Source organism: Phallusia mammillata, chromosome 6 (assembly GCF_965637545.1).
Source record: "Phallusia mammillata chromosome 6, kaPhaMamm4.hap1.1, whole genome shotgun sequence".
Taxonomy (NCBI): Eukaryota; Metazoa; Chordata; class Ascidiacea; order Phlebobranchia; family Ascidiidae; genus Phallusia; species Phallusia mammillata.
In genome coordinates, this window is record NC_137257.1 from 19553203 (window position 1) to 19573958 (window position 20756).

General features: G+C 36.8%; 1 protein-coding gene and 2 non-coding genes across 6 annotated transcripts; 2 read left to right on the forward strand and 1 right to left on the reverse strand.

Annotated features, from left to right (window-relative positions):
* Positions 1 to 1345: 1345 nt before the first annotated feature.
* LOC145232961 (uncharacterized) lies at positions 1346 to 13270 on the reverse strand. Of its 4 annotated transcripts, none has more exons than XM_080097624.1 (7): positions 10840 to 13270; positions 10150 to 10369; positions 9618 to 9721; positions 7883 to 8754; positions 5219 to 5550; positions 4517 to 5002; positions 1346 to 4127 (listed from the first exon to the last, which is right to left on the reverse strand). In XM_080097624.1, the coding sequence occupies exons 5-7, from the start codon at positions 5278 to 5280 to the stop codon at positions 4097 to 4099; spliced, it is 579 nt and encodes a 192-aa protein (XP_079953750.1). In that variant the 5' UTR covers positions 5281 to 5550; positions 7883 to 8754; positions 9618 to 9721; positions 10150 to 10369; positions 10840 to 13270; the 3' UTR covers positions 1346 to 4096. The 4 variants fall into 4 exon arrangements, with proteins under 4 accessions (XP_079953750.1, XP_079953749.1, XP_079953751.1 ...); XM_080097623.1 differs by having other exon boundaries at positions 7883 to 7950; positions 8270 to 8754; positions 10150 to 13270; XM_080097625.1 differs by having other exon boundaries at positions 7883 to 7950; positions 8058 to 8754; positions 10150 to 13270.
* Positions 13271 to 13699: 429 nt separating this feature from the next.
* Positions 13700 to 13771, forward strand: Trnaq-uug (transfer RNA glutamine (anticodon UUG)). The gene has a single exon. It is a non-coding gene; the product is annotated as a tRNA-Gln (tRNA).
* Positions 13772 to 14270: 499 nt separating this feature from the next.
* Positions 14271 to 14342, forward strand: Trnaq-uug (transfer RNA glutamine (anticodon UUG)). The gene has a single exon. It is a non-coding gene; the product is annotated as a tRNA-Gln (tRNA).
* Positions 14343 to 20756: the final 6414 nt, after the last annotated feature.

The following is a 20756-nucleotide window of genomic DNA, read 5'->3' on the forward strand; positions in this document are numbered from 1 at the left end:
TCCCCTATGATTAATTACTTTTCTGTTGTCTCAAAGCGTCAGCTACAGAGATGACGCTCGAAGCTAACAAAAGTAATACCAGTACTGTGAAAACTTGAGAGATCCCACTTTTGTTTTAGCAGCATTTGTGTGGCATGTTTAATTAAGTGATGTGCTCAAGTGAAAAGTGCGAAACATGTATTCCAGCTTTAGGAATTCTTATTCTTGTTTATCGAATTGGTGTGTAAAAAGATGCCAAAGGTGCTTTCGGGCACGCACATACCGCAGAAACCCACACTAAAGATCAACCTTCTATACGCTTTAACTTCATTGCATGACGCACACCATTGTCAATAAATATAATAAATAAACTTAGTTGCAGAATTGGTTCTTCCTGATGACGCGCTTAACATCTCAATCTGTCGAAGTCTAGATACAACGTTTCTTTAAAACGCTTGTAGGTAAGCCCATGTGATTCGCAAAATACATATGTACATGGTGAAGTAAGTATAGAAGTAAAGTTAGGAAGACTTTTGAAACAGGTCAAAAGCACAAAATTAAATGTTCCAACCCAACAAGTATGTGGTATTGCACTGCGATGCGCTATGTGATGCTTGCCAACTTAAAACATTCTTAAGCTGTTTTATACAACCATCTGTAGCTTACTTTTCATGTAAAGACTATCATGCTTGAGCGTCTAATGTTGTTTATGTGTATGTTAAAATCAATGTGTTTCGGTAATAGTGTTGTATTCAATATTGTAAATGTGTTTGAATAAAGCTAAAATCAGTAAACGCTTACGTTTAGTTGAAATAATTTAGTATTTTTAAGTTTGACTTTTAAACCATAATACTTGGTGTTCTATGTGTCTCTGTTTAATGTCAACAACTATTCAAACCAATATTAACGAGCTTTCACTTTGATGGTTCCGTTCTCACAAAAAAATGCATTAAAATCGTAAGTTTTGACAAAACAGCATTTAGGGCTGTTGTTCAAGTTTGGCGATAAAGTGGGGTAGCGGCAAACTTTTGCTTTTAGTATTTTTATGAGTGGTTTAACAACATTTCAAATACGCTGACCAAATGATTTTAACGACTCCTGTGCGTCACTCTGTTGCGATTTAACGACATATTGCAGTTGTGTTTTCCGGACAGGTGCCTAGCATATTTTTTTTGCGTCAAACATTGACTGCAGCTAGCAACTAAATTATTTGCCTTTCGTTTTTCAGTTTGAGAACATGGCAACGTGAATTTTTGGAATAATTTTATCGCTAACTTTCAATGACAACAGATTTGTAATGCAATAAGCAAAGTATCACCCTTTGAAATACATTACGAAATGATATATTTCACCATGTTGCATTTACATTTTTATTAAATCACATAACTATAGAGCAGCGGTTCCCAAACTGGGGTCCGCGGTCCTTTAGGGGTCCTTGAGGCAATTTTGGGGGGACCGCGAAGCGGTTGAAGTAATTGTATAATCTTATTTGGCGTCAGTTTGTGCCACTAAATAAGTTTAAATCAAAGTAGAATTGAGAATCGACTGTCTCCATTGCTAAACAATTGCCTTTATTGAATGACAACTATCAAAAAAATGCAATTGTTCGCGCACAATCGTAATGTTTTTGTCCTGTTTGTGATGTCACATGCTGTCTTTGGGTGATTGTTATGCGCAATTTTGCATAACAAGCTAAAATCCTGCAATCAACTTTCGTTTGTGTGAAATACACATTTAGGCTTAAGGACCGCGAACCCTCGAAATAATGGCGAAGGGACCGTTTTGAAAAAAATATGAAAAAGTTTGGGAACCACTGCTATAGAGGGAAGCAGTGTTATAAAAAGTACATGAAACGTATAAACAGTGAAAGTCATTGATGAAGATTTAAAAATAGGCATTGAAATTTATTGAAATGAAAAACAAAAGTGCGTGTTCTTTGCGTATAACAAAAAAGAAAGTACATGTTTTCTTGCACTATTTTATCGCGTTTAAGAACAAAATCCATTCTGATTACGAGCACGATTTTCCAGGTATAATGCCAACCAGAAAGTTTGAGTGTTCTATATTGTTCAACTGCAAGGTTTGTTACTACCAGTGAAATGTGCTAAATAGAACAATGGAGTAAAGCGCGACTTATGTTTGTTAATGCATGTCCAACACTGATTTCGACTGAACAGATTTTATTTGCCACGCCTTCCTCCGCCAATTTTTTGGGTTAAATCCATCCTTCAAGGGAATGTCATAGCGCTGATGCTTTTCGGCGTAATTTTTGTTAACGGCACGCTCTAAGTCTTTGTATTTAGGAGCGACTCCATCGAACTTAACAATTCCATTACCGGGTTGATCTCTCTTGTCGTTGACATAATTACAAAACCAGATACAAATAAGCTAACAACACAATTGTGCAAATCTGTGTAAATAAACAGTATTATGACAATTCACGTTCTGAAATAATTACCTCTCGATTTAAAACAACGACGTTATATAGCAGAAAACTCCTATTGTTTTGCAGCCGTTGTCCCAACGCTCCGATTGAATTCGCGTCGCAGAAGCGAAACGTCATTTTTGGCGTGGGGAATTTCCCTCATATTCAATTATTTCCCTCTTGTTGAGTTGGCGTCGGTTATGGACATGCCACCGAAAACTTTTGTTACAATGTTATGACTAATCTCTCTTGTGTTTGGTATCAACTGTTTGGCACTTTGCTTTAATAAATGAGTCGCAGCACGTCAAGAAGCGAAACACTGTTTCCCTCTATTAAAATTTGATTTGTTCTTGTTCATCGAATTTTGTGCGTTACAAGATGCAAAAAGTGACGTCGGGTATGCATATACCGCACAAAATTGTTTTGTTGTGGTAAAAGCCAATATTTATGGAAAATGCGAAACACTTGTTCCCACTTAAGGAATTCTTATTCTTGTTTTTCGAATTTGGCGTGTAAAAAGATGCCAAAGGTGCTTCCGGGTACGCACATACCGCACGACGCCACACTAAACGTCAACTTATACGCTTTACCTCTTTGTTGCTGTCGACGATAAATATCGAACTTGCAGTTTTGCAAATATAAAAGCTTACTGACGATTTTTTTTTCGTTCACCGAGAATCTACCGCCCGTAGCGACTAGCTGACAAAACATCTAAACGTTTTTTGCTTTTTTTATTTTATACTTTTTTAATATATGTTTTTCTTTCACGGGGTTTGAACCCTGGATGCTCCCGGGGACGAATCCCGATCAAGGATTTTTATGTCTGTATGTGGGTCAGGCGCGCCGGACCATTCGGCCGAGTTCCTGCAGTTTTTTAAATGTGTTTACGCCACCTAACGACTGTTGAGCGTCCGCATTAAATCTCCAAAATTACAATTTCACTTACAATGTCAAGTTTTAGTTTGTAGAGTATTGTTGTTTTTCCATACAAACCTACCATTAAAATTCGTATTTATTTTCTGCCAAGCATATGTAAATATACCATATATTAATTCCAGAGTCGCAAATCATTTGACTCCGTAAATAAAAGGCCCCAACAAACAAAATAAAACATCCATTGCTTGATGTTGACCGATGATAGTGTTACGATATACCCTCCCAAAACTATTACACCATATTCAGGGACTGTCCAAGTAATTCTGTAACAGACGTGTTTGAAATATTGTCCGAAAATGCAAACTTTTGGCCATTCTCGCATTTCCTTGGAAGTTTTCAATAAAGTTTCTCACTGTAATATGTTTCACAGTCTTCCAAACGCAATTATACATAACCGAGAACGTTTCCAACATTGCCAAACAGAAGCTTACAACTTATATACTTCAAATTATTAGGATAGAAACAAATAAATGCGTATATATTTATTGTTAGGATTTTGAAAAGGTGGTAAAATCATTATATTTACCAGAAGTGCATCATTTAGTTCAAACAAATAAAATTCGCAATCATCTAAAAATATTTCGTAATAAAACGTTATAAAATCGGATAAACAGTGACGATATATGTCAATATATATATATATATAGATAACTTAAAAACATTTTTCGAATCACAAACAAAATAAGCCACTATATAAAATAACTACGGTGCAAAAAACGATTTGCCTTGGTGACCGCTTCTTTTTTGCATCTGATGTTATTCTTCGCTATAGTCCTTTGGCCTTTCTCTAACGTTTCAAAGACGATTAAAGAAAATGGTTGATTACTATTTATGAAATAGGGCTTTATAGCCAAATGAATTTAGCACCAATAATAAGCAGTATCTATTATTTTACGTTTAAACAATGCAGGGTTGTACTCTGATCCGATATATTTGCGTTGGTCGGGCTTGAGTTGAAAAATATGACCTTAAAATGAACCCGATTTTAAACTTGGCCTAGTTTGTGTGATAATTTGTATTTTGTATTTTATAGGTCGAATTCGACATTCATCTTGGTTTTTTTAAAAATAGTCGGATTTGGGTCCCAATTTTGGGCCCGGTTGAAACTGTGTAAAATGAACCACAGTTTTGCAAAACCACGCATACAAGCCTAAACTGTGAAAAATTACTATTTACCTGAGGTTTGTCAATGCTTTTTGCCTTTTAGCCGCATCATCAGGAAATAAACCTTTTATTTCTTTCGGTTTTCCAAGTTTCATCGCGAGTGCGATTCCCTCTTTGACTTGGTTTCTTGACAAAAGGCCTTCTTTATCACCATGAACTCGCCTTGCGACTTCGAACGAAATCATAAGCAAGGCGTGGTGCGATTTGTCATATTCATTGTATGTGTCGATTAACTTATTTTGTTGGTAGTCGTAATATTTTTTGGGGAAGTTGGAGTCAATTTGATATTGCACTAAATAGTCGCAAATATGAGTATTACCACTGCAGTTTACTATGCCATTGCCTGGTTGGTTAGCTGTTTTGTTTGATTTAATGCTGGCTATTTCCACTTCTCCAACAAAAAACTTATGTTCCACGCCAACGCTCCAATCAGCACTCTGGGTTAACTCGCCCATGAAAGTTTCAAGCTCGAAACCCGTCTTTCCACCAACGTCATGTCTACGTTAATAACATTTTACCAATGAAGTGAAAAAAGTGTGACTAAATAAGAGTTTGAAAGACATTTATCTGTGGCATAACATAACAATAGAAATTAATTTACAAAAATTCTACAAAATGTAATGAAAGCAGCTGTTTAGCTATACGTTACTCTTGCGATTGTTTACTGCTTTTCAGGATATTCGACGCACTTTAAACATTATAGAAAATAATTACATTAGAGTCTTTTCCTTGATCTTTACAGTTTCAAATCCCGAAGAAAGGTCATCAACACTCATTTTAATCGAGTTCTACTGATCTACAGCTTGCAGTTCAGAAACAAAATCTGGCCCATTAAAAAAAACAATTGTCGTTGCGCATTTACGATGTCTATTTGATTATTACACAGATAACTTTAAAACAACTTAGCATTAGCAAAAAACAGACTATCAAGTAGACGAGGCATGGTGACACGTAACATCCGTTGTTGTTCAGTTTCGTCATTGATTGAGTGGATGTTTGTTGTGACGTAATTGTTGACTGCCATAACTCCACTAGCCTGAGCGTTCCTGGAATTAAAGGTTATTTATTTATGTGTAGCATATAAATGAATTTACACATTAATGTTGCAACTAAGTGGATTTAATGCAAGTTTAAGTTAAAACTCGTTAAATTTGTAACTGCCAATCACTGAACAATCTTCCAAAAACTCGGTTTATTGAAGTAAGCGAAACGTCATTTTTGGCGAGGGGAATTTCCTTCATAATCAATTATTTTCCTCTTGATTGATGAGTGGGCGTCGAGTATGGGCATGCCACCGAAACATTTAGTTACAAAAGTAATACTGATGACAACAATACAAGTAAAACTTGCTTTTATAAGGTAAGCAAAATGTTACGACGAATTTATCTATTGTTAAAGCATCCACTGTTCGGCACTTCACTTTAATAGTTGGGCTACAGCAGGGGTCGGCAACCATTTTTGTTCTGCATGCGGACCGTTTTTGAAACTAAAATGTGTCGCGGACCGGCGTCCAAAAAAACTACAAATATTCAGTTATAAAAAGGCTTCAATTAGTTTATCATCCCTGGGAGACATTGGCAAAATGTTTTGAAGCATTACACGGCCCGGTAACGAACTACTCGCGGACCTGCACCGGGCCTCGGACCAGTGAGGCACAGCACGCCAAAAAGCGAAACAAGGGATCTCGCAATCGGAATTATATTTCGAATTCGGCGCGTAACAAGACTGACGTGGTTTATACCAACTCACTGCGCTTAAAAAAAACGGTTTGCGAATCCCTTTCATGACGCAAATGACTGTCATCTTTTTAAAAATGAACAAACTTAGTTGCTGTAATTATTGGTCTCACTAAAAATCTTCGGGTGCTTAATCGCCGTTGATCCGGTTTACATGCCCTCAATAGTGCTTAGTCAGCTGTTCTCTAAGCACTGATAGGTGGAAACGTGGTGGTTTGCAAATGAATTTTCCCCCTGGCTAATATTTATTGTCTTGAAAACACAACTCTACTGAATCGACAGCCGAACGTTTCTCAATCAGATCAACAGATGCGATAATATATATAATATTTTTAACATGTTTTGAGACACAAATAAATTCGTTATAACCCTGATATATAGGCGACCTAAATAGGACTTTGAAACGTCGGTAAAAATAATATATTCGACTGAAGTGCATCATTTAGTTCAAACAAATTAAATTTACAATCATCCAAAAATATTTCATGATAAAACATTTTAAAATCGAATAAACAGTGACGATGTATATATGTACAGTGCCGGCAAAAAAAATCTTTACATTCGGTGGGCAAAAAAAACTTTACATGTAAATTCTGCATAAGTTCTTAGCTTACTGTTTTCGCCAAAAGCATTGTGTTACAAAAACGCTTATAGTTATTTCATCAGCTACTGTCTGGCTACACTTCACCGCAAAGCCATTGCTCTGCGTGCCCAGTGTTGCTTTACAGCTTCGTGAATAGTAAGGTCGGTGAAATTACACAATATTTTGTATTTTCCTAAAGTTTCGTGGTCTTGTAAAAAAAATTTTAAACATTAAAATGGGTCAAAAGAAGATGCAAATGGAAGAAAAATCTTGTGCCTTGACTTTGCTAGAGAATAGATATTCTGTGATTGCTGTTGCCAGAGATATTAGGGGTCTCAAGAAAGGTAATTCATCAATCAAAAGGTCAGCGGCGTAATTGCCAAACAGGATGGCTCCGAAGAGGAAATCAGTTCTGGCGCACCTAAGAAGACTTCGCCTCGTACGGATAAGCTTTTAAAGCATGAAGTAACCTCATATCCATCTATAACCGCCGTTGAATTAAAAAACAAGCACCCTGAGCTTCTCCACAACGTTTCAAACAGGACAATTCGTCATAGACTCCACAAGGATCTTAAGCTCACATGTCGCCGTGCAGCCAAGAAGCCCATGCACACTGCAGCAATCAAAGAATTTCCCTTCTTTAACAATGTCAAGGCACAAGATTTTTCTTCCATTTGCATCTTCTTTTGACCCATTTGAAGGCTTGTTTGAAATTTTGCAAGACCTCAAAACTTTAGGAAAATAAGAAATATTGTGTGATTTTAACGACTTTATTATTCATGAAGCTGTAAAGCAACACTAGGCACGCAGAGCAATGGCTTTGCGGTGAAGTGTAGCCAGACAGTAGCTTATGACATAACTATAAGCGTTTTTGTAACGCAATGCTTTTGGCGGAAACAGTAAGCTAATAACTTTTTGCAGAATTGACATGTAAAGTTTTTTTTTTGCCATCGAATGTAAAGATTTTTTTGGCCGGCACTGTATGTGCAAATTATTTAAAACATTCTTTGAAACACAAATGAAATGAGCAACTATATAAAACTACTGTGGTCCAATAACCATTCGCCTTGGCGTCCGCTCCCTTCTTTGCAGATGCTTTCTTTCGTCGCTACAGTCGTTTGGCTTTTCTATGACGTTTAAAGATAAAAATGATAAGGTTGCTTTTTTACTATTTGAAAAAAGAGCTTGATTACCTTTTATAATAAACTTTAAATTAGCCATATTTTTTTCTTACGTTTAAGAGTGCACAGCTGTAAGGATATTTGTGTTGGATAGGTGTTTAATTTGGAATAAAACGGCCGTGTAACCGTTTTCTTATATTCGGTTTAGGGCTTGTAGTATCGGGTTTTTGCGTTAATTCCAGGCTCACTTGAAACTCTGTAGAATTGACTACAGTTTTTGCAGAACCACGTATATAAGCCTAAACTGTGCAAAATTACTCTTTACCTGAGGTTTTCCAATGTTTTTTGCCTTTTAGTCGCATCATCAACAAATAAACCTTTTATTTCTTTCGGTTTTCCAAGTTTCATCGCGAGTGCGATTCCTTCTTTGGCTTGTTTTCTTGTCAAATGGCCTTCTTTATCACCATGAACTCGCCTTGCCACTCGAACGAAATCATAAGCAAGGCGTGGTGCGATTTGTCATTTGTATTGTATGTGTCGATTAACTTATTTTTTTGGTAGTTGTAATATTTTTTTGGAAAGTTGGAGTCAATTTGATATTGCACTAAATAGTCCCACTTATGTGTATTACCACTGCAGTTTACTATGCCATTGCCTGGTTGGTTATTTGTTTTGTTTGATTTAATGCTGGCTATTTCCACTTTTCCAACAAAAAACTTATGTTCCACGCCAACGCTCCAATCAGCACTTTGGGTTAACTCTCCCATGAAAATTTCAAGTTCCAAACCCGTCTTTTCACCAACGTCATGTCTGTGTTAATAACATTTACCAATGGAATGAAAAAGTATGACTAAATAATGTTCAAAACAGATTTATCTGTGGCATAATATAATAATGAAAAAATAATAATTTACAAAATTTTTACAAAATGTAATGACAGCGGCTGTTTAACCATGCATTACTCATGCGATTGTTTTCTGCTTTGAAATATATTCTACACCAGGGGTGTCAAACTCGCGGTCCACGGGCCGCATGCGGCCCACAAAGCCCTCCAATGCGGCCCACGAACACTCAACAACAATTATATTATTTTGTCAGATATTTTTGCGGCCGTGAACAAATATATAGGTACTGCGGCGGCCGTGACGCAATTAAAACTATTTTGCCAAAAATTTTAATTTTTAAACTGCTCTAAGCATATTTTGTGGGACTGGAAAGAGTATTACCAGCCTAGTAGCAATATGCGTCAGACATTTTGTACGCCTATTGTGTGCAAACAATGCGAAAAAACGGGAACCACAAGCGTCACAACATAGATTATGACGTAACAAACAATTAAAACTGATCTTCACACTGTGCAGCTCACTCTGTGAATCAAGTTGGAAATTGATCTGGGCTTTTGGGGCGTCAATAGATGATATATATGTGATATAAACTTCTTTCTTTACACCTGTAATTTTAAAATAAAACCCAGCAGGTAATTGGCGGCTGTTGGTAAAATAAGGATCTGCGCTGCGGCCGTAGTATTGCGAAAAGGTTGTTTAAGTGTTTAAAACTAGATTAAAAATCACATGCGGCACTCGGCATAATTTCCAAACTGCAATGTGGCCCCCGAACCCCACGAGTTTGACACCCCTGTTCTACACCATTTAAACATTGTAGAAAATAGTTACTTTGGAGTCTTTTCTTTGATCTTTAGGGTTTCAAATCCCGAAGAGAGGTCATCAACACTCATTTTAAGCTGGGTTCTACAGGTCTTGCAGTACACCAACAAAATCTGAAATAGTAAATAAAATATTGCACATTTACAAAGCCTATGTTTTTATGTACAGACACCTTTCCAAAACTTAACGTTAGCAAAAGGAACGAAAACTTGTTTTTCCTAAATAGAAAATGCATATGGTCAGTTCTGGAATATGACTTCCCCTTTCATCGGGCTCAAAAACTGTATACTTGACGTGTTATTTTCTACCTGTAATACAGCGAGTAGGTCAAAAAGGTAACAAATTACTGCAAACTGGCCTTGTTTAACATATTTTTATTTGATTGGACTAGCTTTGTACTCAACAGGTTCTCGATCGAACTTGGCGTGCAACTCACCTATTCTGCTTTCTAAAACTCCAGATTCAAACCTTACTAGAGTTATATGCTATAAAACCAAACGTATGTCATGCCGTTGGGAGTTGTATAATGTTGATTACTTACCTCGTTTACTTAAACCGCCAGGCATGGACATGTCCTGTGAAGATATTCTTTTCCGAGTAATATCAACCCGACTTCATCGGGAATGCCTCTGATTTCCTTGTGTAACTCCTCATGCGGTTGCGTCTAGTACGGACACGCCGTGCGAAAATGTTTGCGTAGTCACATCCACACCATGACCTCTTGTGTTCACAGAGTAATAAACCGTATCTTAGCATGCTGCCTGGAGGTGGGTATAAAATAAATATCGGACGTTAGTTAAGATTGCAATGGTATCTACAATCTGCATCAAAATGTTTCCCAGTCAACTTTTCATTACGTTGGATAAATACTATAGTTATAGCCGACAAAAATGATGCAGTTCGGGTAATTTAAATGAAATTGTCATATACACACTATAAACACTTTAAATAAGAACAACTCCTGCGTGTAGGTATTACTGTCACATCATTTTTTTCAAATTCTTTAGCCGAAAATTGTGGTCGGTCGGTATTTCATATGGATGATACGCAAACTTTTCATACTCTGGCCCTATATTTAGTGATAAACCAAACCGCCTAAAAAGGGCTTTGTCGAAAATGTCTTTTTTAACATGGCATTTTCTATGAAATTAATTGACGGACATATCGCCACAACGTTATTGTAACGAAAGTTAAATAAACTGTACTAAAAAGTTGCTTTCGCCAAAGTTACCACAGTGTATGAAGGATTCCTATTTGGGTTTAGCTTCGTCTGCTGACCACGTAATCTGATATGCTGATAAAGCGCGTCAAAATGCGAAAGACTTTTCAGCATTAGGAACTCTTCCTGTCCTTGTTCATCTACGTTGGCTTAATTGTTACTACATATTAAAAGTGTCTTTCGCAATAAAAATGTTACAATATTACGACAATATTAAACTGTTTACAAGTTTTTTGACGAAATGGCTCCCTGGCTCAAACAAGGGCGCTGGCTCAAATTCGCCCCTATGAGATTGTTATTTTGTACGAAAGTTCTTGCCTTTTCATCATATGTGGGCGGTTAGATTCACCCAGCAAGACGTTAGCCTCACTGAACAGTTAAAGCCAAACTTGATTGCTACGACAACACGCAGAATCTGTTTCAGGCAATTCTAATGCAGCTGACGAAAATTTGTTACGTCATGTTAAAAGTGACTGATGGCACGTAGTCTATATACCTCAGAAAACAATTTCTTATTGTTAAAAGACAGTCTACTAAGCCTCAAATTGTCTTTCGCAATAAAAATGTTGTCATTACGTTGACGATAAATTAAACTCAGTTGATGTAAAATTAGATGGCCCTAAACATGACGATACTTAACTTTTAAAACACATTAATTTTGAGGAATGTTTGGTAACCCCGTGTCATTGTTTGGCAAACATGTTCTGTTAGTTAATATGCTAGTTGCCTACACATGAATTATCTTAAATTGGTCTGTAGTGCAGATTATGTTCAATTTAACGATTATATAATGCGACAATATTAAACTGTGTACAAGTTTTTTGGCGAAATCGCTTCCTGGCTCAAATTCGCTTCCTGGCTCAAACAAGGGCGCTGGCTCAAATTCGCCCCCTATGAGATTGTTATTTTGTACGAAAGTTCTTGCCTTTTCATCATATGTGGGCGGTTAGAAACGCGAAAAGCTCCAGTAACGCGAAAGCCTCACTTAACAGTTAAAGCCAAATTTGATTGCTACGACAACACGCAGAATCTGTTTCAGGCAATTCTAATGCAGCTGACGAAAATTTGTTACGTCATATTCAAGATAATATTACGATTATGCGCAAACAATCGCCTTCTGTTGTTGAAAATATTGGGGCATTGTTCGGAAGAGGAAAAACCAATTCATTCCACATTAATAACTTACACTAGCTTTACTAAATTAAATGTTACAACACTTGCAGTTTGGAAAGCGCCAGTAGGCCCATCGAAAGTGTGAAAGCAAAACCAACTAGAGCAGCGGTTCTCAACCAGTGGGCCATGGCCCACTGGTGGGCCATGGAAGCATTTTGATTGGGCCACAGACCAATCAAATAGAAAGCATTTTTTAAGAATTTTCATTTGTGTCACTACACTCAATTTTACAAGAATAATGGCTTGGGGAGGAATTGAGAAGGAATGTAAATTAATTTGAATTATTCTATTTACGGTATAAAGTTACTTTGAGTTTCTGCAACCCCGTATGTTTATGATGTAATAAACTACTTTGTGATTACAATAAAGCCAGATAATAGCAGAATATCAATTGTCCAATTATTCGGTCATAACTGAAAGTGCTTGATTAAAGAAGGGAAAGTGCTGTTTTATGATTTTTTGCATTAACATATTTTGAACTTATTATCTGTTTGAAATATGTCCTGCAGTTTTTTTTTTTTTTCTGAACCTACTTTATAGTTGTTTTCTTTCTTTCATAAAAATTTACTGGGCCACAGAATTTTTGTGCAATGTGTACTGACCCAGTGGGTAGACAATTGAACACACTCCGTTTATCTGACTCTAATAATTAAACTATCGCTACCTAAACAAACAACAAGACGCAAAGCTAAATTAACGTTCCCACATTATATTTTAATAATGCATACCACGAAAGCGCCAACTGCGGCTAAACACGCAACACAAAAGTCACCGCGCCACGAATCAACTGTGAGACATCAATTCTAATACGTACTCTAGTCACTAGTCACTAGTCACTCTTATGATAACTCTCCAAGTTACTGATCTTAAGTCAAAATTGATGCAGATTATATAGTTTTCAGGTCACCTAGTTGTTATGCCAGCTAGTCGTAAAAACGTACGCCCGAAAAGATTAACTGTGTTCTAAACCGTAATTATTCTTTAAATCGCTTTACAGAAGTGTCATATATAACATGGCTGGAGGCCAAGTAATACGTGGGTTACTGTTAACACGTTAAAAGCGATGCAATAATAGCCTTAAGCCAGTATATGACCGGTCCAGTAATAAGAAAAACAGGTTTAACAGGTGGTCAAGCTTTTGTGTAGAAAAAGGCGAGTTATGAACGGGGTTGACCGTGATGATATGACACGACAATTATACGAATTAAAATGTTTTGAATTAAAAAGTCCAAAGTCCGATATGTTTTGCATGAAAAGTCCAAGGTCCGATACAAATGAAAGTGGGCCACGAAAGAAAAAAGGTTGAGAACCACGGAACTAGAGGGAAATTTACCTAGCTTAAACTCGTTACCGTTGTATTTAAAAAGTTTGCCCCGCCACAATATATGACCTTAATAATGTGTCACTTGTGGCAAATTAAACGCCCAACCAAGAAATCAATCGCCAGCAAACACAATGTATTGAAATAGCAGCATGTTCAAGCTAAATTGCACCGGGTCCCTGCTGTAGCTGCTGTTACTCTTGTACAATATTTACAACAGTTCGTCAAGACTGCCTAATTTAAATAAATCCTATCTAACTTGATGTAATGTAGCGAAAATATGAAAGCGATCGCACAAACCTGTGGATTAGCCGTCGGGACCCTGCTATTGTGACGTATCTTATTTATATCATGCTGTTCGTCGCCGTTCACCACGCCGGTCCCGTGGTGTAACGGTTAGCACTCTGGACTTTGAATCCAGCGATCCGAGTTCAAATCTCGGCGGGACCTCCTTGTTTTTTCGTTGCTGTTCAAGCGCATGAATGTTTTTTTAAAGAACAAGTATTTCGAATGGCTTCACACCCGTTGGACTAAAACTAAACTAAAAATGAAACCTAATGGACCAAACGTTTGGTGAACTTATGTTTGTTTTCGTTACGTTGTAAACAAGTTTCCAAATTTAACTGTTGGTAACTCAAGTAACAGCTCATACATTTTATGTTTGTAACGTAAAATTATTTATTTGTGTGCGAAACCATGTGACAATGTCAATTGATTGTTTGATGGAACACTCACTTAAAATTAGCACAAACAATTTCAAAGTTGATCTCCACAGTTTCATATATGCACAAAGAAAACGTTTAAATTCGTTCATGCCAAATCTGTGCACTTGTAGTGTCGAAATGTCGTTTTTCGGGCATGCATAAAAAAATCAACATGATTGGTAGTTGCTCCTACAGGGCCTAGTATTTGTTATTTATAAATCAAGAAACAGCCGCCAAGCGTCACCGGTCCCGTGGTGTAACGGTTAGCACTCTGGACTTTGAATCCAGCGATCCGAGTTCAAATCTCGGCGGGACCTCCCCCTTTTTTCATGACGTTTCATTATGAAGCATGGAAAAAACTATTATGTTTAATTTCAAGTTTTTTGTGTGTAACAACAGACAAATGTCGGTCTTGCATTATCACATCATCATTAACTTTTTTTTAATTCGTTTTCCCTGATGCAAACTGAAAAGCGGTCTGTAAACGAGCTTTAATTCAGCACAAAATGTTTGTTGGGTAATACACACAGCTGTGTAGGCAGAACGCCATGCTAGTGTAAAACAGAAACACCACCTAAAACTAAACACAGTAGCACAGAAAATACAAGTATTGTTGAGAGTGTTTCGTGTCAAATTATTCTTTTGTTTCAAAGCACTACAGGCCTACATAGTCGAAAAACAAAGTTGTCACCAAATCAACAGGCACTGATTGAAATGTGATAAAAATGTTTGTAACTTGCTACAAGTAAGGCGGGTAGCGGCACTACACAAAAGTATGTGAGGTTGTCGAGTTGTTTAAAGCAGCACTTTAACAGTAATTAACTGCTGTCAAAACAAATCTTAGCAAATGGAGGTCAAGGTTGTGCGGTTTACCATAGCGTTTGCAATCGGCTGGCTCATGGGAAACAACGTTTGGTACTTAGAGACGAGTTTTAGTTCAAAAACGCTATTTTTGAAAACTAAACGGGGTGAGTCTAAATTAATAGAAGTCTGTTGCTATATGTTAAATCATTTGTATAAAGATGCTGTGTTCTAAAGTTATGTATATTTATGAAAAGTTACCAATTTTGCAACCCCCTACTGTTTTTAATTTCAGGCAAGATTATGAAACGTACTTCGTCATGTTTTTGTGAAAGGTTAGTATAAGTTTAACCTGGATAAAACGGTGGCCTATATCGATCAGCACACGTGTATGCTTAACGTTCAAACAATTATTTAAATATATAATTTTGTCTTGATTGTAAACTCGTCAATTTTAAACTAAATGGGATTTTGCAATTTTAGCCACAACTTGTGTGCATGTCTTCCATGTGTTGACACGACAGCCGATCCTCATTCAAGCAAACGAACCAAAATTACTATCGGTATGCTTAATATAATGTTAACAGTTCATTTAAAACAAGTCTTGCATATGACATTGGTAATAATACTGCCAAAAGTTTATGAAAAAGTTGAGGTTTTAATAACACTAGGCCTGAAGCTTTGTCGATATTTTAATGACAGATATCTAAATTAGTACAGTTTAATATTTCTGGAAGCCCGAATATATATAGTTCAAACCCAGATATTATTGTGATAAACGCTTTCCTCGAACCTACATAAGTTACATATCACATATACATTTTCTACACATGTATTCCACAAAGGTCTTTTCCATATAAACCAAGCTCGTTTGATGATGATACTTCAAAACGCTGGACCTATCACCGTGATGAGTTTGTGTATGATCTGGTTGGTTACGAACCGAGAATAGGATTAAATGGACGGATTGAAAAACGAAAAGCAATTTCTCATGCTAATTTTTTTTTAGAAAATTCTGGTCAGTATTTTAGCCAACAGCGTACACATTGTTGATTAAACTTTAGTATAGTCCTGTTATCGATACTCCTTTTTGCGAAATAGAATATAATCTAAAAGCGCTTTTATATTGTAAGGCGTTAGTTAAACAGAATTCAATTTTCTTTCTTTTGATAGGCATTCCAGCATCCAAAATAAAACACGTTGACTTATATGAGAGACAGGATCCTTTTGCCGGAAAATCGTACCTAGCTTCATTTACTCAGGTAAGTGTTTTAACTGCTTTTCACTTGTTTAACTGTTTAGCCAACATTGATTTTTACGTTTTTACATACGTCAAACAAAGGTGGTTCAAAGAACGAGAATCTTTCTATTGTCGCATTTGACAGACCGTTTGTAGCGGCCAACTAAACTCATTGAAATTAAGCTTGAAAATAAACAAGCGCAAATCGCAATTGTTTGTACCGTTTTTCAGGTAACACTTTTCCTCTTTTTAGAATTTTTATATTGCGAACGAAGTTTTAAAGTTTATTTTATTTTTTTAATGATAATACTTTACCCTAACCCAAATAGCCCTCACCGTCAGCATATTTGGAGATATTCCGTTTCAAATATGTATTTGTGCTCTTTTTGTTAGGCTAGAGCTACTAACACAGGAACTCACACCATGGGTTTGCAAATTTCCGGTAGGTGGCGCCCAGATTGGAAAGAATGGCCTGCGCGGAGGATTTATCCTCCGCGCAATATTTTGGATTTCCCCTTGTAATCCGCGCAAATTTAGGCTTTTTACGTGTAATCCGCGCAAAAAATTGTTGTCCGCGCAACTTAGCACAGCTTTCGTAAGTAACTATAATAAACTTTCTTTAAAATTTTATATTTTCATTTTACAATGAAGTTTTATGTCGTCACAAGCCTTATTTCGCGAACAATCCACGTAAATCAGTCAAGCACATCGAAACTTTCCGATCATCACGCTTGAAATAACATTTCTATTTCGCTAACGTAGTCGTTAAAAGTACATTTATCTGTACTTTTAGGACGTAGTTTGACTATTAAATTGACTGTCGGCTGGGCAAGTTACATAAAATAATGTTTTCTGTATGACAAATAATTAAAAACAGGTAAGAGCAGTTTGGCAATCAAAAACTATGCTCACAAAACAAATCAGCAAAATGTTTGAATCGTTATGAAAATATAAAATTGTACAATCTAGCACAGGGGTCTCAAACTCAAACTGGTTTGAGGGCCAAAAACAAACTTTTAAGTAAGTGGGGGGCCGCACTATCGACACATTTGTTACGGTGTAACATGACAAGAAAAGACATTGCGTGATTAAAAAGTGAAATGTGCATTAATGCCACTAACTACATTAAAAAACAAAATTGTAATAAATAGGAAACAGATATACAGTGTAGCAAAGTGAAAGAGGCAACTGTGCTATATTGCTTTGTGTGGAAACAATGGCCTACAATGATGCAACAATGTACAAAATATGACGCAACAATCGCAATTGCTGATTTTAAAAATGATCTCGCTCATTTAAACGCTGCATATACCACCAATAGAGAACGATTGTACCATGTAAATTCACCGGTCTAACAGGATATTCCGCCTAAGTAAAACACATAACTTCTAAAAATTACTTCGCGGGCCGCACAAAAACCCTTGAAGGGCCGCATGCGGCCCGCGGGCCGCGTGTTTGAGACCCCTGATCTAGCAGAACTGCTGCGTGCGCATTGGAGCAAAACCGAAGATTCGTCGTGTTTATTGCTTTATTTAGTTGTTCTTTTTGTCGGCTGAATAATCTTGCAGGCGTTATATACAAATTGCGTTAATCGTTAAATCCACCTGTCAATCAAAAGTCTATCGATCCGCGCAGAAAATTGTAATTCCGCGCAAAAATCCGCGCAATTATTTTGACGAAAAAAATATCCTCCGCGCAAAAATAAAACTTTCCAATCTGGGGTGGCGCAACAAAGCATAGACGTTTGCAATGGCAATAATTGCTAAGCATGATGTGAAAAAGTCTGCAATCCACTGAGTCAACAATTATTGTCATTGCAAACGCCTATGCTCTTTTGCATCACCTACCGGAAATTACCAAACCTCTGGTGTCAGTTTCGTTGTAAGTATCTTTACTTAGTGTTAGCAGTTATTCCGTTATGTACGTTAGTATTATCAATCAATCTAAAGCGACAAGACAGTTTAGAATTAAAATTTGGAGAAACATATCTCACAGGCAAAAACAAGACTCGAATTATTTCTTGATTGTTTCAAAACGAATGTGCTCAAGCGTGACCAATCAATTTCCACCACACTTCGTATGATTTTTGTGTGTTTTGTAACCGACCGACAAATCAACGTCACTCGAAAAGTGATTTCCCACTTTCAAAAATAAAATGGAAATGAGTTAGTTGATTTCTACGTTATGAAAGGTGGATTCAGCAGAAATAGTGGCTTGCATCACGGCACACTTTGTGGCTTGCATCACGGTTTTTGCATTAGTCGTTTAGGTTGACGTACAAGCTAACTTTATGTTTTCCTCTTCAGTGTCGCGGAGATGAAATTGTCCTATACATGGACATTGATATGCTGATAACAATTGACTTTCTAAACAGGATAAAAAGAAACGTTGTAAAGGGCGAAACGGTTGTTTTTCCTGTTGCATTTTCCCAGGTACCGTGTTTTGTACAAACGTTTGACAAAAGGAAAAATCTAATGATTTTTAATTCCAATGGTTCAGTACAATCCCAACATCATGAACTAGGCGTCAGAGGTTGTCAGCCAACCTCTAAGACAAAATAAGCATCTGATTGGAGACCAGACTGGTTTTTGGATGGATTACGCATTCGGAATTTCGGCGATGTACAAGTCTGATTACGTAAAAATTGGCGGTTTTATGAAGTAAACAGAAATTTTACTTCCCAGGTACGCTGTTTAAATTTTAGGGTGTTTTTTTGTAACTTGGAACAAAATTTTTGTACCAAAACGAAATTGTTCAATTTGGAACGAAATTTTGTTACTCGGAACGGTTTTGCTAACGGTATTTCCGAGTTATTGAAAAATTGCATTATACTCCATTACCTGACACGTCGGTCGCAGTGTTTGCTTAATTTTTATTCCAAACTTTGTTTGCGTCCCACAGACACTTTCAGCATTCAGTCATCAAGTGGGTTGAAAAAGGTATAGCAATTAACAGGAGGCCAAACAGTAAATTGCAGGTCATTATGGGTTTATTGTGAGGTGACAAGGCGTTTTCCCTCTTTTTGACGACATAAACGCGTTAACTATTTGGATAATATTTGGGTCTGAAAAAAATGAAGTCGATTAAAAACAGCAAATTTAGTCCTAAAACAAATGAGTTTCTCATTTTGCAGCTTGCCAGTCAATACCAATCACTAACGCTGCCCTCCATCTTCCCAGCCTTGGACCAACCTGAACTAGGCCATTTCTTCGTATAGGTTTAGTGTTTGGTTTCTTTATTCCTGCAGATTGTATTAATAAACAAACTACAACCTTTTACACATTTTAAAAATTAATGCTTAGAAATATAATTTTCAGATCAAATCGAACAGGTTGGGGAGGTGAATACGTTGATTTTTTTGTTAAAGTTCTTGCTGATCCGGATTTAACCGTGATGAGATCTGTGGATCCGGATTTAATCCACATCTTTCATCCTCGCGATTGCAACCCAAGCGATCAGTATCAGGTAGAGCTACTGACGCGGTGCCTCATAGGAGATCCCAAAGTGCCTTATTTTCGATAGGTGGCCTAAAGAGCTGAATTATTTATTTAGCGGCTAAAGAGGGTTGGTTTAGGATGCAAATGTTTAAAATTTTTACATTAGTAACTAATTTGGGTTGGGTTAGTTTTATTGAATTTTAAATGCTAATACCGTACCCCGACCCTAATAGCCCTAACCGTTAGCATTTTTTGAGATATACCGTTTTAAAAATTAGGCACTTTTGGATCTCCTAGGAGGCACCGCGTCAGTAGCTCTACCTCAGTACCAAATGTGTCTGGGTGCTTGGGCAGAAAGCATTGGCTCCAGAATGCAATTGGCTGCACTGTTGCTTCAGGAATATAAAAATGCTCTGAAATCGAAAGCTAAAAAATCTTCTGTCAATGAAACTCGAACAAAACTTTTTTATGTGGTTTAAATCCAGAAATATAATTACATAGTTTGTGTCTAGACTAGGGTTATAAGTCGACCTGTCACTTAAAATAAAACGTGCTTAATTGAGACCTACTTCACATTTGGGTTCATTTGTGTCGCATTTTAGGCAAAGTTTGTATTCCCGTTTCGGGCCCGCTTGCAAGTCCTATAGCTGCTTGACACTAATTCAAAGATTAAAGATTGCTTCTATGGGTATATTTTTTGATCATAATAATCTGCATGTGGAGTCCATATATACAAAATAAACCTTCCATTACTTGTTTTCTATTGGCATTTTTATTCCTGTTCGAAACAAGGTGTGATAAACAAAGTACTCCATTGACTCAGAACTCTTGGCCAACGTAACAACCTTTGTGTTACATATGCTTCTATTGACAGTCTTAATATAGTATTGTTGCTTATTGTTGTTATTTAACCAACCTATGTTATGAGTCGCCAATACAAAACATTGTAAGGCAAGACAATAAAACGTCTTCTCTACAAACAAGCAAAACCTTGAGAGAGTTTAACCTACACGTACTGTGACTATTATCCATTCCCTCATAAAAACGTTCTGAAAGGACAAATTCTAGTAAAACGTGCTTGGTCAAACATAAAACGGTACAAGCCCACAACAGACACGAATTTACAGCTGTACATTCCAGGCTATTTCGGTTTAAACAGAATGTCTCAAAGTAAAATGTGTTCAATACTATAGGGTTATTCATCAGCGTTTCGGCACTTTGAAACAGTATCCCAGCTATATTGTTTTTGTAGC

Coding starts and splice junctions, on each gene's coding strand:
- LOC145232961 (XM_080097624.1), bottom strand. CDS start 5,280: ATGAGTGTTGATGACCTTTCTTCGGGATTTGAAACTGTAAAGATCAAG. Junction 5,003..5,218: donor ATCAAGGAAAAGACTCTAAT/GTAATTATTTTC, acceptor TTATTAACGTAG/ACATGACGTTGGTGGAAAGA. Junction 4,128..4,516: donor AAAGCATTGACAAACCTCAG/GTAAATAGTAAT, acceptor TTGAAACGTTAG/AGAAAGGCCAAAGGACTATA.